Genomic DNA, 16632 nt, shown 5'->3' on the forward strand with positions numbered 1-16632 from the left:
GCGGTCCCGGCGCGAACCAACGCGGGGGGGGGGGTGCGGGGGCAGAAGCGCCACAGCCGGGGACGGGGCCCCTCCGCCCGCCGCTCTGAGCCCCTCGCCCAGCCTCCCTCCCACCCGATCCCCTGCAGGTGGGCCAGGGATCGTCGGACACCGGGGTCCCCGGGAGGAGCCCTGCGCGAACCTCCAAGTTCCCCCCCGGGGCCTGAGTGGTACGTCCCGGGGGGGGCGGGGTTCCGGGCCAACCGCTCCCGCTGCGCAGGGAGGAGCGGGGGTGACTCACAGCTGGGCTGGGAGGGTCTGGCTGTTTGTTTTTCATTTTTATTCATTGATCTTAGGGGGAGGAGAGAGGGAACCTCGCTTTGCCCCACTTATGAATGCATCCGTTGGTTGTCGCTTGTATGTGCCCTGACCTGGTATTGAACCCATGACCTTGGCGCGTATGGATGACCTCTAACCAGCTCAGCCATTGCGGGGGGGGGGGGGGGGGGGGGGAAGGGGGGGGCCCTTGGGCCCCTCTCTTCCCAGGAGGGGGCGGGAGGCACACGGCCCCCACCCCCACCCCACCCCCGGGGAAGCCGAGGTTCCCAGGAGCCGGCCAGCCCCCCTCCCGGTGACACCTGGGCCCCTTGCAGCCCCTCTTTCTGTGCCTCCAGCTCTCAGGCGAGGGGGTCCCGGGAAGTGCCGGCAGCTGAATGAAGGGGTTCGTGGGGGGACGCCTCTCTCTGAGCCTCAGTTTCCCCTTCTGGAAGAGGGGTGCTATTGCCTCCAGGGACTACACAGCCGACCTGCCTGCAGCCCCAGTTCTGGGGATACAGAGCCGACAAAACAGACACAGCCCCTGCCCTGGGAGCGGTTTGGCCCGTGGCGATGAGAAGAGAGAAACCCAGGAAATGGCACTTCTCTCCTGAGGTTGACGTGCGTGTCCAGTGGATTCATAGAACCGTGTCGGGCGCCTGGGGACAGCTCCGCAGAGGTGGACTCCGCTGGGCGGGCCTTCCAGCCCCAGTTCCCGCCTGCGCCCCCCTGGTGTGACCCTCACCTCCCAGGGCAGGTGGCAGACCAGTTTCCAGGGCGCCTGCACCTCTGATGCTGTGCAACCTCTGACCCTGGTGGGTTTGGAAAGATGTGACTGCCCCTGGCCTAGAGCACTTAAGGCAGCCTGGCTGGCGGTTGTGTCCTGGGCAGGTCTCTTTCAGTGGCTTCCGGGGGCCCTCCCCTGGGGACAAAGCCCCAAACTGAGCACCGTCTGCCCACCAGGTGGCGTCGGTCCCTTCCTGCTCCTTCTCTCCAAGCCCAAGCCACATGGAAACGCTGCGGTCTCATCAGGGACCTCGCCCGTTTTTCTGCCTCTGGGCCTTTGCACATGCTGTTCCTACCCTCTCCTGTTTGGTTCTCGCTCATCCTCCAAGTCATCAGCAAATTGTAGGGAAAATGATGTCATCGGTGGAAAACTATGCCTTGTCTGTAGCACATCTGTATCTGTTTGCTGGGGCTGTGGCCACAAAGTACTATAAACTGAGTGGCCTAAACCACCAAAATGTATGAAAGAAAGAAACGTTTGCTGAAGCATGCGTCCTTTTTTTTTTTTTTTTTAATTGATTTTTAGGGAGGCAGGGAGAGAGAGAAACATCGATGTGAGAGTGAAACATCCATCAGGCATTCCCCCTACCCGGGATTGAGCCCCAAACCCAGGCATGTGCCCTGACTGAGAATTGAACCGGCAACCTTTCGGTGCACAGGACAAGGCCCAACCAACTGAGCCACACCAGCCAGGGCTAACCCACAGAAGTTTCTATCACAGTTCTAGAGTCCTGGACTCCAAGATCAAGGCTCCTTCGGAGGGCTGTGAGAAGGAGTCTTTTCCACGCTTCTCTCCCAGCTCCTGGTGTTTTGCTGGGAATCTTGTTCCTTGGCATGTGGAGGCGTCACACCAATCTCTGCCTTCACCTCACACGGCGTTCTCCTCATGGAAGGCACTGTGTCCAAAGTTCCACTTTTTAAAAAATATATTTTTATTGATTTCAGGGAGGAAGGGAGAGGGAGAGAAAGATACAAACATCAATGATGAGAGAGAATCATAGATCGCTACCTCCTGTACGCCCCACACTGGAGATCAAGCCCCGGGCATATGGTCTGACTAGGAATCAAACTGTGACCTCCCGGTTCATAGCCTCGGTTAGTGATGGCAAACCTTTTGAGCTCGGCGTGTCAGCATTTTGAAAAACCCTAACTTAACTCTGGTGCCGTGTCACATATAGAAATTTTTTGATATTTGCAACCATAGTAAAACAAAGACTTATATTTTTGATATTTATTTTACACATTTAAATGCCATTTAACAAAGAAAAATCTACCCAAAAAATGAGTTCACGTGTCACCTCTGACACGCGTGTCATAGGTTCGCCATCGCTGGCCTATGTCAACGCTCAACCACTGAGCACACCTGACTGGCAGGAGGCCCCAGACTGATCCCTCACCCCGCCCCCTGCCCTTGGAGGACACAGCGGGAGGTGCTGGCTGTGAACCCGGTAGAGAGCCCCACTCCCTCATGCGGGCACCTTGGTCTTGGCCTTCCAGCCTCTAGAACTGGGAGCAATCCCTTTCTGTTGCTCACGAGTCCCGCAGTCTGTGCATTCATGTCGCTCTCCTTGGAGTTCGGAGCAAAGTCCTGGCAGTTGGACCTGACAGCATGGGGGGCGCAGCTGTCCGGCGGTTTGCATCTGGGGTCATTGGTGGAAGAGCGGACCCAGCGCCGCAGCTGGGAGCCAGTGTGTCCGGACGCAGGAGGAGGCCAGGGGCGCCGCAGCAGGGAGCAAGTGTGTCCAGATGCAGGAGGAGGCCAGGGGCGCCGCAGCTGGGAGCAAGTGTGTCCAGATGCAGGAGGAGGCCAGGAGGCGCCGCAGGAGGAGGCCAGGGGGCGCCGCAGCAGGACCCTGGGCCGGGTGCCCGCGGGGACAGGGCAGGTCCTGAGCTGTGCCCTGGGGCCGCACACATCAGTGCCGGTCACCAGCTCTAGCTGCTCAGCGGGGTCGCCCTCCTCACAGCGCTTGCGGTGGCGGCGGGGACCGATCTGCTTGATGAGCTCGGCTGGGAGAGACGCCACGTCTTGCCGCACCCGGATGCGATTCGGGGTTCAGGGGTCACCTGCTTCTGGGCACCGTGGCCGCCATGCGTCATGCTGTGCGTGGTGCACATGGCACAGACCTGCCGGTGTTGCTGTCTGCGCCCTCCTGGCCCCCATCCTCCTCCTCACCGTCCTCACTGTGATGGGAGCCAGCCCTAGGGCAGGCGCTCGGGGTACCAGGGCGGGTCCCCAGGGACATGCTGGGCTGCTCACCACGCCCCCTGCCGCCGCTGCAGCCAAGGTCTCCCAGGTGGGCCGGCTGGGGGCCAGATCCAATGTGGGGAACCCGTCACCTTTCCGCTGCCAAGGCCACCGCGGCCGCCCACCCCGCCTCCTTCTGGCTGCGGTCCCTCAGCCCCTCGGCTGCGCTGCACATGACACGGGCCCCAGGGGACACGGGGGGGGGGGGCGGGGGGGAGGTGCTGAGGTCGCCCAGCTCCTGGTCTGAGCCCCAGGGCTGGGGGCCTGGAAGGCGGAGCCTCCTGGGCAGGGAGACCCTGGGAGTGGCCGCTGGGAGTCTCCCCTGGAGGAAGAGCTCAGCGCCCTTCTCCGTGACCTCCCGCATCTGCAGGAAGCCCCGCGCACAGGAGCCAGCCCTGATCCCCACGGTCACGCTCAGCGGCCGGGCAGCAGCTGAGGATGTGCAGGGAGGACGGCGCCGCACAGCCCGCAGCTCCACCGCTGCGCTCACTGGGCTGCTGGTGAACAGGGCCCGGAAGGAGGAGCTGGAGCAGCCAGCAGGCCGGGTGGGCTGGAAGGCAGGGCCTGTGACCACCATGACACATCCCAGCACAGGCCTGACGGCGCTGCTCACTCAGGCGCCCCAGAAAGCCGCTGCCCAAGTTCCCGATCCCCACCTGCAGGGTCTGGGCCCTGGTGGCAGCTGCGCAAGGCCGCGCTCCGGGGGCTCCTGCAGGATATGCAGGGGCAGCTGGGGCCCGACCTGGGCTGGGGGCGCACCGCCTGCACCGGAACCTCAGCCTCCTCCTCCTCCTCCTCCTCCTCCTCCTCCTCCTCCTCCTCCTCCTCCTCCGAGCCTCCGCCTCAGCAGCCCGGGTGGCCATTCATCATGGGCCAGGCCCCCCCCCCCCCGCCCCCCCAGCCCAGAGCTGAACCAGCGCAAGCCGCGCCATGAGCCGCATCTTAGGGTTTGTTCTTGGGCTTGAGTTTCCCTCTCAGTCCCCCTGGTTGAGGTGAAGGGGCTGGTTCCCGGCCACAGGGCTGCCGTTCAACCCGGGGTCCCTGGGGCAGCGGGCCCTTCCCGGGCGCAGGGGCTGAGCCACGGGGCAGGTCTGTCCTCCTCAGGACACGTCCCTCCTTCCTTCAATGAAACGGGGTCTCCTGCTGCCCCTGGAATCTGACATGTTGGGCCCAAGGCCTGGGGTCCCCACAGAGCCCCTGGGTTCCTGGTGGATTAGACAGCGGAGCCCTTAGGGGAAGCTGCCAGGCCTCCGGCGAGAGGTGATGGCCATATCTGTCCTGGGCACTAAACTCGGCTCCCCTACTGCTGGCGGGGGGCCAGGAGGGGGGCTGTCCTCACGGGGCGCCGGGGCTGAGGGCCCGCCAGAGCGGGTCGGGGTGTAGGGGCGACCCGAGGCCTGCACCCGGTCCCGGCCCGGCCTGGGGGTCGCCGGCAGCCTCCCCTCCCCCAGTGGGCAGCAGAGACGGGGCAGCAGGTGCGGCTGCGGGAGCCCCGCCCCCGGGAGGGAGAGAAGCGCTGGGAGGTGCTCCTTCCCGGGTCCCTCGGGTCCAGCGCCGGGAGGGGGCCTCGGGCCTGGGGGGACCTGGGCTGAGCCCTGGGAAGGTGGCCCCGCGTCACGTCCTATAAACTCCTGAGAGAAGGGAAGACCCCCACGGACGGGAGCCTCATTTGATTGGGACCCCGCGACAGAGTCAGGGGGGCCGCATCCCAGACGCCACCTGCGGGAGGAGCCACCAGGGGAGTGCTCCCCCCACACTCCGCGCCACGAGCACCGCTGCCCACGCGTCCTCTTCACACGGACACGGCCGCGTGGGCCCCGCGTGTTCCCATCAGGTCTTCCCTGAGGCCGCGGGGCCCGGGCACAGAGGACCACACCGGCAGCCAGGACCTCGCAGGACCTCGGGGGCCTTCACAGCTGGACCCGCGGCTCCCCCTCCCCCTTCACCCTCCTTCCCACAGCCGCTTCCGGCCAACTCTTTTTAAATTTTTTTAAAAAATATATTTCTATTGATTTCAGGAGGAAGGGAGGGGGAGGGAAACATCCATGATGGGAGAGAATCGTTGGTGGGCTGCCTCCTGCACGCCCCCCCACCCCTGGGGATATAGCCTGCAACCCTGCAGGTGCCCTCACCTGACCTCCTGGTTCATAGGTCAATGCTCAGCCACTGAGCCACACCAGGTCTGGCCCATGCTTATGTGCCAGAATGAATGACACAGACACTAGCATTGCTGAGATTTGGAGAATTGGCTCACACTTTCTCAAACATGAACGTGAGCTTCTCCCTTCAGGAAACATCACCTGGCAGGTGCCAACTGACAGTCCTGTTGTCTTGATAAAATGTCAGCTCCCAAGAGAAAACCAGAATGTTGGAACAGGTGTGTCCCACCACGTGAGCTGGACCGCTTCCCAGTGCGGACATGCTCTCCTAGGGGCTCTGTGGGAACAGCAACACGTGTGAGCTTTGATGATGTGATTCAATGCACCAGCACGGGAATGTCTCCAGGACTTAGAGATACAAGGCATCACTTTACATAACCTGCATGAGGACAAGAGCCACCCAGCAAGACAGCCCTGGGGACTGTGACAGAACAGAGCAGGAAATATTTACTATTCCCAAGCCAGCCTGGCTCAGCGGTTGAACATTAATCTATGAACCAGGAGGTCACAGTTCAACTTTTTGTCAGAGCACATGCTCAGGTTGTGGGCTCCATCCTCAGTGTGGGGCATGTAGGAGGCAGCTGATCAATGATTCTTTCTCATCAGTAATGTTTCTACCTCTCTCTCCTTCTCTGAATATAAAAAATATATTTAAAAAAGTCAAAGCTAGAAGAATATAGTCAATATGGTTTCAGGTTTCACTTTGCAAAGCCCTTTTCGAAAACTACCCCTTGTGTGGTCGTAGTGACGGTCACAGGTGAACATCCACACTTATCTGAAAAGGTGAGTAACAACACTGCTCCCGCCCATTTCTCTCAGGCCATCTATTTCTTAATCTGCTGCAGCCTCCTGAATCAAATATGAAAATCCAGCGTCTTCCACGGAGACGCTCAAGGATGTAACATGGGAGCAGGTCCCCTCCTCTCACCTCCCTGTTCACTTGGGAAATTGGTGTTTTTCATAAAAACATGATTTCTGTTACCATCTCACAGGCAGTGAGCATGCGACATGGATAACTGTTTCGCCCTGTGTGACTCCGTGAGTGGTCACTATGATAGACGTCACCACATACACAGGTTATCTGGGCGCCTGCCTGTGTGTGAGGCTGCACAGAGATGGTGACACCAAAGCCTTGAAAAGTCCCTGAACAGCACAGCGCCTGGGCCGGGCCTCGGGGACAGTGTGACGGGCGCCCCGCGCAGGAGGAGGGTCAGGACCGAGTCCCAGGGCCCAGGCCTGCGCTCAGGTCTCCGCAGGGGACAGAGTCTGGGGGTGCAGCTCCTTGTGGGGGACTCCCCAGCGCCTGGGTTTCACTCTCCTCTCCCAACCTGTGTCGGCGCCTCCCTCCTGGAGACGCCTGACGCGCCCACACTTCTCACTCCCATTGGCTGAGCGGTTTCTACAGCAGCCAATCGGCGTCCCCGCGGCTCCCGGTTATAACTCCTCCGCGGAAGCGCCGGGACTCAGATGGTCCCCCGACGCCAAGGATGCGGTTTCTGGGGCCCCCCACCCTCCTCCTGCTGCTCTCGGGGGCGCTGGTCCTGACCCCCAGCTGGGCCGGTGAGTGCGGGGTCTGAGGAGGCGGCGGTGCGGGGAGGAGCGAGGACCCGGCGGGGGCGCGGGGCCGGGAAGGCGCGTGTCCAGCCCCGGCCCTGCCCTCCGTGCGCCCCCCAGGCCCCCACTCCCAGAGGTATTTCTACACCAGCGTGTCCCGGCCCGGCCGCGGGGAGCCCCGCTTCCTCGCCGTGGGCTACGTGGACGACACGCAGTTCCTGCGGTTCGACAGCGACGGGGCGAGTCCGAGGGCGGAGCCGCGGGCACCGTGGATGCAGCAGCCGTGGGTGGAGCGGGAGGACCCGGGGTATTGGGACCGGCAAACGCAGAAGTTCAAGGCAGCCGCACAGGCTTTCCGAATGGGACTGAAGAACCTGCGCGGCTACTACAACCAGAGCGAGGACGGTGAGCCGCGCTCCGGGGCCGTCACGACCCCCCTCCCCACGGACGGGCCGGGGTCATCCCGAGGGTACGGGTCCGAGCGTCCCCCCGAGGCGGCGGGACCCGCCTGGCCCCCACCCGGGAGGAACCCGCAGGGACTTGGACCCGGTTTCACTTTCAGTTTTAGATTCAGTCCCAGCGGGGCGGGCGGGGAGGGGCTGACCTCCGGGCGGTGCTGACCGCGGGGCGGGGTCAGGGTCTCACACTGTCCAGTGGATGTTTGGCTGTGAAGTGGGACCCGACGGGCGCCTCCTCCACGGGTACCAGCAGTGGGCCTACGACGGCGCCGACTACATCGCCCTGAACGAGGACCTGACCTCCTGGACCGCGGCCGACATGGCGGCTCAGATCACCAAGCGCAAGTGGGAGACGGAGCGTTGGGCAGAGCGTCACAGGAGCTACCTGGAGGGCCCGTGTGTGGAGTCACTGCTCATGTACCTGGACCAAGGGAATGAGACCCTGCAGCGCGCAGGTACCAGGGCCCTGGGGGCGCCCCCTCTCCCCGGGACTGGGGCTCCTACAAGGAGACAGGACAGGGGGTCAGTGTCAGACACCCCTCTTTGGGTCAGGGAGGGAGCCCCTGTATGTCCAGGTCAGGTACCAGAGGGACCCCCCTCCTCTCAGGGACACTTAGGGGTGCAGGCTCTCCTGGGGTGCAGGAAGACCCCCTGAAATAGCCCATCAGCGGCTCCCATGGGCCCTGCAGGGGCTCTGGGACCCACAGGGACCTTCTCTCTCAGGCCTGTGCACTGCCCACACCCACTGTGTCTGAGGCCTGACCCCAGCTTTTCTGAGTCACGTGGCCTCCACTCAGGTCGGGACCACAAATCCCTTTTCTCCCCTCAGAGACCTGCCTCCTGCCCCGGGCTGCATCACTTTGATTCTAGAACTTTCTAAAGACTAGGAGGTCCTTGCAGGAGCCTCTGTGCAGGCTGGTGTGTGGGCTGTGTGCTCCCTCCCCCACCCAGGTGTGCTGTCCACGCTCAGGATGGTCACATGGGCGCTGCTGGAGTGTCCCATGGCAGACGCAAAGTTCCTGCATTTTCTCCCCTCCCCTCAGACCCACCAAAGGCTCACGTGACCCACCACCGCGTCTCTGAGCGGGAGGTCACCCTGAGGTGCTGGGCGCTGGGCTTCTACCCTGCGGACATCAGCCTGACCTGGCAGCGTGACGGGGAGGACCAGACCCAGGACATGGAGCTGGTGGAGACCAGGCCTGCGGGGGACGGGACCTTCCAGAAGTGGGCGGCCGTGGGGGTGCCCCCTGGAGAGGAGCAGAGATACACATGTCATGTGCAGCACGAGGGGCTGCCCGAGCCCCTGACCCTGAGATGGGGTGAGGAGGGGCCGTGGGCACAGAGCCTCTTCTCAGAGCAGCAGGGACCCTGGGGGACTTCAGTGGTGTCGGGGTTGAGGCCTGGGGTCAGGGCCCTCACCCTCCCTTCCCTTCTCCTCCCAGAGCCGCCTTCTCACAAATTAACCATCATCATGTGCACCTTTGTGGTCGTGGTTCTGCTGGGAGCTGTGGCTGTAGCTGTGATGTGGGGGAGGAGGCGCTCAGGTGGGCAGGGGGGGGGGTTAGTGTCGTGTCCCACTGGGGGTTCAAGCCCAGGTAGACTTGTGTCCCGCCTCATTCATGGGAAGCACTATCCCCACGGTATGATGGCCAGTGTGGGGCTCTCTGTGCTCACAGTTACTCTTTAGTGAGGCCCGTGGGAGCTGGTGGTGGGGACCCCGTGCCCAGCAGCCCCAGGTCAGAGGGCAGGTCCCTGCTGAGCAATGACCTCCAGGAGGGCGGTGGGTCCAGTCCCCACACATGCATTTCCCTCAGGTTCCCTGATCCTGCCCTGGGTCTACAGGGTTCTGGAAACTTCTCTGGGGCCCAGGACTAGGGCTTCCTTTAGGACCTCATGGCCCTGCCTCTTCCCTGGTCTCTCACGGGATGTTTTCTTCCCGCAGGTGGGAAAGGAGGGAGATTCGCTCAGGCTGCCAGTGAGTATGGGGCGGTGACCAATGAGACCCTGTGACAGTGCAGACGGGAGCCATGCCCCCCCCTTCGCCCATAGTTCTCCTGGTCTCCTGCCCTGGGGCTCTGACCCCATCCTGGTGTGTCCCCCTCAGGCAGTGACAGCTCCCAGGGCTCTGATGTGTCTCTCTCGGCTGCTAGAGGAGAGACCCTGCCGTGGGGAGGGGTGGGCAGAGGGGAGGACTGGGTGTTGGGGAGTCTGAGGGACACTGAGCATGAAGTGGACTCTGAGAATGTCACCAGTGACAGCCCTGACCTGACTCTGTTCATGATGCTTGTCCTCCACAGCGTGAGGCAACTGCATTGTGGGGACCGAGTGATGGAAGATGTTCACGCTTCCACTTCCTGACTCAAGAACCTCTGAGTGGGGGGCTGACCCAGCCCTGCTCCCCACGCTTTCCTGTCAGCAGAGGTGGGGCGGGGCCCTCCCCATCCCTGCCTTTACTCCCTGGGGCTGTGAGCTGCAACTTCCTGCTCCGAATTGAAATGAGAATCTGGATTGACCTGGTTTTTTAATTCTTGCCCTGAATGGTGTCGGGTAATTGAAGGAGATCCTTTAATTAAGTATTTTCTCAGAGGAAATAAATGGAGGCACCAAGGATTCTGCAGATTCCTGTGTATGTTGTGCTCTTTGCAGGGAGTGCTGGAGGGGCTGTGAGACCGGAGTGAGGTCGGTGCCTGTGCCCAGGTGGTGCTCAGTGCAGCGTGGGCTTTGACGTGGCCACTCCTCGGCCGGGTCACATCTCTGCTCCTCTGACCTTGTCCCTCAGTGGAACCCTGTCCCACCAGCACCTGTGGTCACAGGGACTCACATCCCCCAGGTCTTGTCACTTCTAGGACCCTCGTCATCCTAGGCTCAGGGCTGGGTCTGGCCCTCAGAACCCATCTTCTGGGTGTTTGTTGTGTCTTTGCTTTTGTGGATATGATGCCTGTTACTGTGTTTGTGTAAGAGTTCTGATTGAGTTCTCTGGGTGTCCCCGTCTCACAGTATCAGGGCTCATTTTTGTCGTCATTGTCCCGCAGGCCCAGGGGTCCCTGCACACGGGACTGTGGTGTGGAGAGATGCATTTTCAGGCTCCTCCTGCTCTTGCCTCCTTCTAGGGCCTGGGCATTCAACCCTCTGATCAGCTTGGTCTTTCTGGGGACCAGCCCCCACCCTGAAGCCTCCAGGCCTCTCAGCCAAGAGCCATCTCATCGGCAAACCAGAGACACTTGTCACTCAGGAGATGCCAGGGTTGTAGGAGCTCAGAGCCAGGGCCAGGGGCAAAGACCAGACACTTTCTCAGATCCATGAATAACAACAGTGTGCCAATAATTGAAGATGCTGGCACATTACCAGAGTCCCACCCACCCATGAACCATGTCCAGCCCATTGTCCTTTGAGGATGGTTACATGGCCCGTACAGTTAGGAAAATGGCCCAACAGTTTTCGTCAGAGGGGAAACTGAAATTCAGCCATAATGTGATCCTGCTGCACACCTCCCAGCACTGAGAATGACAGCGTCAGACAAAATCAATTGTTCACAAGAATGTGGACTCGTTCTCTCTCAGATATTCCTGGTGGGAAAGTAAGTTGTTTCAAATATGCTGACAAATGCATTGGCCACACTCCCTGCGCCTAGAGATTGAGAGCAGGATGGGGTGTCAGGGAGTCAGAAGCTGAGCGTCACGGACGGGATGACAAGAGATCACACCTGGGACGAGGGAGAGAGTGAAAGGCTCAGAAGGACTGATGAACCGAACGAAGAGATGCCTGTTGGCAAATGTGTAGAGAAAAGAACCCCTACCCATGTTTTGTGAGAATGTACTTGTTCTCCAGAAAGGGATTTTCAGCCCTTTCCTTCCTCACACCGCCCAACTTAAATGATGGCTCCCTTTCACCGGTTGGGCAATCCTACTGTCCCCCCCAATGCATCCTAATGCGGTGCCCCACATGGGCCGTCACAGCCGGGAAAGTTAGTCAAGATGCCAGCTGTCCCACTTCCCCTTGTGAACGAAATAATAAAAGGAGGCGATTTAATGAGGTCACACGGATGTCACATATCTTGCGATTTAGGGGAAGTCACTCTGCCCCATGGGACACTGTACATTCCTGAGCAGAGACGGGTGAGATAAGGGGAGCAGTTCCGTTGGAGGGAAGGAAATCAGGATGAAGCAGTCGGTGTAGAAACACGCAGTTGGGAATGGAACCTGAGAGTTTCTTCTCAAGGGACGCCGAGGGGCCCCTGTTGGCAACTCTACCTGGACAGGAGTGAAGGGACCACAGGCCTCCAACCCAATTAGTGACTCCACATGGGCCCTTGAGAGAAGGGAACTTTTTCCCGATGCATTGTGACCCTTTCTTACTTCACAGAGTGCGTTTCTCACTCTTGTGGACAGTGTAGGAGTTTCATAGAGAAAGTGGTTGACTCCATCAAGTCCCCAAACAAATACTGACAAGAAACCGTAACTCGTTTTCCTGCATCCCAGCCGCGATCGGAATTCCTGCCCAACACAGTGTAGGGAGGGCAGGGTGGAGGCAGGTCCTCAGAACGGTGGCTGATTTCTTCTCGAGCCTGGAGAGAGTCAATGCCAAGGCAGTTCGGGCAGTCGCAGGACGGACTGAGAAAGACTTAAGTCCCCCAGATTACAACTGACTTCCCTGCCTTCCTTCTTCGCCCAAGATTGGTCTGTGACATGCAGGGAGGTGTTTTTGTTTGTTATAGTCGTGAACAACGTCATGGTTTCTGCGTTCAGATCCTCTATGTCGAGCCTGAGAAAATACCGAGGGAGAACTCTGTGAATCCTCCGTGCTCCAGTCTGCCTTTGTGGCCTCCAGGACCCTTGTCCCCACACGTCATTCTCCGGGCATTCTTGGGGGTCTTCGATGTGGACTCCGAGGGAAAAGGAGACTGCTTTCTAGAGGGAAAACTCTCATCTGACAGTAGACAGAGTGGTCTCCATTAAGCATCGGATCACAAGGCGAGAATTGCACTGGAAGAAGAGAGAATACTAGCCACTGACACTGTGGAACTCAATCATCAATACTTCCCACCATGTGGCATTACATGGCCACCGCAAATGATACCATCAATTTATTGACTACGACATGGAGGATCACAGTTTTTCAATTAAAATATGATTACATGCCTAGGGGAAATAGTCAATAAGATTGTTAATAACTATGGGTGCTGCCAGGTGGGGAGCAGACTTTTCAGGGGGATCCCTAGTTGAATTATACAAATGTCTAACCACTCTGAAATACACCAGAAACCAATATAACCTTGAACTGGAACTGAAAAATAAAAATTAAAGAAACGATGCATGTTTACATGATTAGAGAATGGAGGAGCTCCTACTCCAGCGCCATGACCATAGCATTTGATTCAATTTCTTCAAAGGGAGGGGGGGGTTGGGAGTCACATTCCTTTCCTTGTGCCCTCTCTGTATGTAAACGTCCCAATGAGCAGGTAAGTACTGACAACCTATAAAACTTGAATCAAGGTTCATTTCTTTCACTCATTCTTTTAAAGTTAAATTTATTGGAGTGACATTCTATATAATAAAAGCCAGTGACTGAACGGTGCAATGACCAGAACAAACAGTTGACCAGTCGCTATGACGCACAATGACCAGGAGCTGCCCCCTGGTGGTCAGTGTGCTACACAGGGGGAGCGCCGCTCGGCTGCTGGGTCCACAGCTGCTGGGCTGACCAGGATGAGTGGAGCTCCCCTAGCGGTCTTATCTCCAAACGCCGCTCCCCCCCCCCCCCCACACACACACCCCGTGCATGAATCCTGTGCACTGGGCCTCTAGTTGGTTATTATCATCATGTGGGTTTCAAGTGTACATTTCTATGACCCATGATGCGTATGTTGCCTTGTGTGCCCACCACCCAAAGTCAGATCATCTTCACCGCTTTTTCCCTTTACAATCCCCACCCCCTTCCCTCTGGTAACCAAAACCCTATTGTTCAACATCACTGATCATGAAGACAATGCAAATAAAGTAAAAACCACAACAAGACATCACCTCACACCTGTCAGAATGGGTATCATCAGTAAATACCCAAACAAGTGCCGGCAAGGATGTGGAGAAAAGGGAACCCGTGTGCACTGTTGTTGGGAGTACACTGGTGTAGCCCAGGGGTGGGCAAACTTTTTGACTCGAGGGCCACAATGGGTTCTTAAACTGGACCGGAGGGCCGGAAAAAAAGCATGGATGGAGTATTTGTGTGAACTAATATAAATTCAAAGTAAACATCATTACATAAAAGGGTACGGTCTTTTTTTTTGTTTGTTTTATTCATTTCAAACGGGCCAGATCCGGCCTGTGGGCCGTAGTTTACCCACGGCTGGTGTAGCCACTATGGAACACGGTTTGGAAGTTCCTTGAAACATTAAAAATAGAACTACCATATGACCCAGCAAGTCCACTTTTGAGTATATACTTGAAAGAAATTAAATTATATCTTGAAGAGCTATCTTCATTGCAGCATTATTTACAAGTAGAGGCCTGGTGTATGAAATTCGTGCACTTGGGGGGGGTGGGGGGAAGGTCTCTCATCCCTGGGCCCTTTCACAGTCTGGGAGCCCTTGGGGGATATCTGACTAATGGCTTAGGCCTGTTCCCCCTGTCCGACATCCTTAGTGCTGCTGTGGAGGTGGGAGAGGGTAGTATCACCACCGCTGTGCTTGCCAGCTGTGAGCCCGAATTCTGACTTAGCAGTGCTCCCCCTGTGGGAGCGCACTGACCACCAGAAGGCAGCCCCTCCATAGAGCATCTGTCCCCTGGTGGCCAGTGCCTGTCATAGTGACCAGTAGTTATGTTTGGTTGATTTGCATATTAGTTTTTTATTATATAGGATGGCCAAGACATGGAAACAGCCTAAGTAATGAGGACTATAGTAGACTCGACAATACGTATTGAAGACTTGAAATTTGCTAAGAGAAACCCTCACCCTTTGAATCAGTATGGATGGACCTGGAGAGTATTATGCTAAATGAAATAAGCCAGACACAGAAACACAAATCCCATATGATGTCGCTTATATAAATGAACTGAATAAACTGATAAAATACAAACAGAGGTATGGATACATGGAGCCGACTGACAGATCTCAGAGGGGAAGGAAGAGGGGGAACTGGAGAAAGAGGGTGAAGAGATTGGCCAAAGGATATATACACATCATAGCCCATGGTCATAGCCAACAGTGTGGTGATGGCCAGAGGGGATGGGGGTGGAGGCTGGAAGGAGGTGGGTAAAGGTAGGGAAAATGGGAACATCTGTAAAAGTGTCAATAATGATAATGCAGTAAAAAAAATTGCTAAAAGTAGATCTTAAAAGTTCTCACAGACACATCAGTGGTGACTAGTGATGGGATGGATATGTTAACTACTCATATCATGGTCATCAATTCAAAATATACTCATATATCAAGTCATTACAAAATGTTCCCTGTCCATGACACCCCGATAAATCTGGGGGGGGGGGGGAATAATATGGAACCAACACAAACCAAAGGAAAAAACAAGGCAAGTAGGAAGAGCATGCGAGATGCTGCCAGTAGTGTGTAGACATTTGGACCCAATGTCCATGCTACCTTGACCCGGGAGCCCCTGCAGTCCCCTCAGCCCCGCCCTCAATTCCTACCTAGACCCCGACCCATCAGGCTCATCACTGCCAGGGCCACCCCAGCAGGCCATGGCGGATGGCGTCAGGGCCGCGGATGTCAGGACTGGTCCGTCCCAGGAGGGACAGTAGGGCGGCCGGGAGCCCGGAAAGGAGGCTGCGTATCTCCCAGCTTCATATATGATTTCATCTGCGGGAGAACATTCCAAGGAGAAGGGAAACAGAATTGTTAGAATTTGCGGGAAATTTTAAAAAGGTGCAACAGGTAAGGAATTCTAAGGTGCAATCTAAAGTGACACCTTCTGCTTTGTATTCTACGAAAGGCCCGGTGCACGGATTCGTGCGTGGGGGTGGGGTTGGGAGTCTCCGTAGCCTGGCCTGTGCCCTCAGGGGATGTCTGACTGTCAGATTAAGCAGCCTGTTGGGATTGGGCCTAAACCAGCAGTTGGACAGCCCCTGAGGGATGTAGCAGTGTGCCAAGTGGCAGGCAGCCAGGGAGGAACCCCAGTTGGGGCCTGGCACCGTGCTGCTCTCATGCGCATCCTGGCCCACTGCGCCTGCTGCCCCCACTCGGCAGCGCTGCCCTGGAGTTGGGAGAAGCTCGCACCGCTGCTGCGCTGGCCAGCATTGAGCCCGGCTTCTGGCTGAGCGGCGCTCCCCCTGTGGGAGCACACTCGCCACCAGGAGGCAGCTCCTGCCTTGAGCGTCTGCCTCTGGTGGACGGTGCGCATATAGCGACTGGTCACCCAGTACTATCAGTCATGTGGTCACTTAGGCTTTTATATATATAGATAAATATGTGCGGGGCCCACAGGGAGCTGCTATCTGTTGGGTTCAATACACATTTTCTCTTGCGGTAAAGCTCTGTGTGCCTGCTCATGTTCACCAGGTTAACGACCACAACACCAAGGGTTCCAGGTGATGGACACAGGATGGCTGCAGTGAGGAGCTTTTGTGAACCCTTCACCCTTAGGGGGTAACTCACATTTGAGTTCATGCCTGTGAAGCTCGGTGTTAAATGCGTATTAATGACACTCTCCTGGGCAGCTGTGAGTGAGGATGTATGTGAGACCCACACACACAACTGAAGTCAATGACACATGAAGACCCATGGCTTCCATGTGAAGACAACTGTAACGTCCATCCATCTGTGAGTCCCACGGAGCCCTGTGCGGGCAGAGACTGGAAACTAAGAGCATTTAGCCGGGCACTGTCTCATGCGACAGCTACACGGCCCCCATGGCGGCTGAATTAAAGGTCCATGATATGCAAGTCCCCCTGCTCGGCACAGGAGCCACGCGTCAAGGGCTCAGTGGCCACAGCAGCTGGTGGCTGCCACGTGGGAGAAACCGACACAGAGCAAGTCCTCGCTCACAGAATGTCCTGCTGGACGGACCGCTCTGCACGGTGTCTGGGCCTCAGGACAGAGCACTCGGCCCATTTGCATAAACGGGCCCGGCCTGGCCGGTGCGGCTCAGTGGGGTGAGCGCTGTCCTGGGCACTGACAGGTTTCAGGT

The 16632-nt window shown here is 57.8% G+C and overlaps 1 protein-coding gene, 1 long non-coding RNA gene and 1 pseudogene across 5 annotated transcripts; 1 reads left to right on the forward strand and 2 right to left on the reverse strand.

Annotated features, from left to right (window-relative positions):
- Positions 1-2473: 2473 nt before the first annotated feature.
- LOC132217167 (nucleus accumbens-associated protein 1-like) lies at positions 2474-3902 on the reverse strand (annotated as a pseudogene).
- Positions 3903-6887: 2985 nt separating this feature from the next.
- LOC132216659 (patr class I histocompatibility antigen, B-2 alpha chain-like) lies at positions 6888-10106 on the forward strand. 4 transcript variants are annotated; one of them, XM_059665990.1, is made up of 7 exons: positions 6888-7044; positions 7159-7443; positions 7676-7951; positions 8540-8815; positions 8939-9040; positions 9439-9471; positions 9601-10106. In XM_059665990.1, the coding sequence occupies exons 1-7, from the start codon at positions 6972-6974 to the stop codon at positions 9852-9854; spliced, it is 1299 nt and encodes a 432-aa protein (XP_059521973.1). In that variant the 5' UTR covers positions 6888-6971; the 3' UTR covers positions 9855-10106. The 4 variants fall into 4 exon arrangements, with proteins under 4 accessions (XP_059521973.1, XP_059521976.1, XP_059521977.1 ...); XM_059665993.1 differs by having other exon boundaries at positions 9794-10106; XM_059665994.1 differs by lacking the exon at positions 9439-9471 and having other exon boundaries at positions 9794-10106.
- Positions 9978-11397, reverse strand: LOC132216660 (uncharacterized). Its single transcript, XR_009448778.1, has 2 exons — positions 11200-11397; positions 9978-10501 (listed from the first exon to the last, which is right to left on the reverse strand). It is a non-coding gene; the product is annotated as an uncharacterized LOC132216660 (long non-coding RNA).
- Positions 11398-16632: the final 5235 nt, after the last annotated feature.

Source organism: Myotis daubentonii, chromosome 15 (assembly GCF_963259705.1).
Source record: "Myotis daubentonii chromosome 15, mMyoDau2.1, whole genome shotgun sequence".
NCBI lineage: Eukaryota > Metazoa > Chordata > Mammalia > Chiroptera > Vespertilionidae > Myotis > Myotis daubentonii.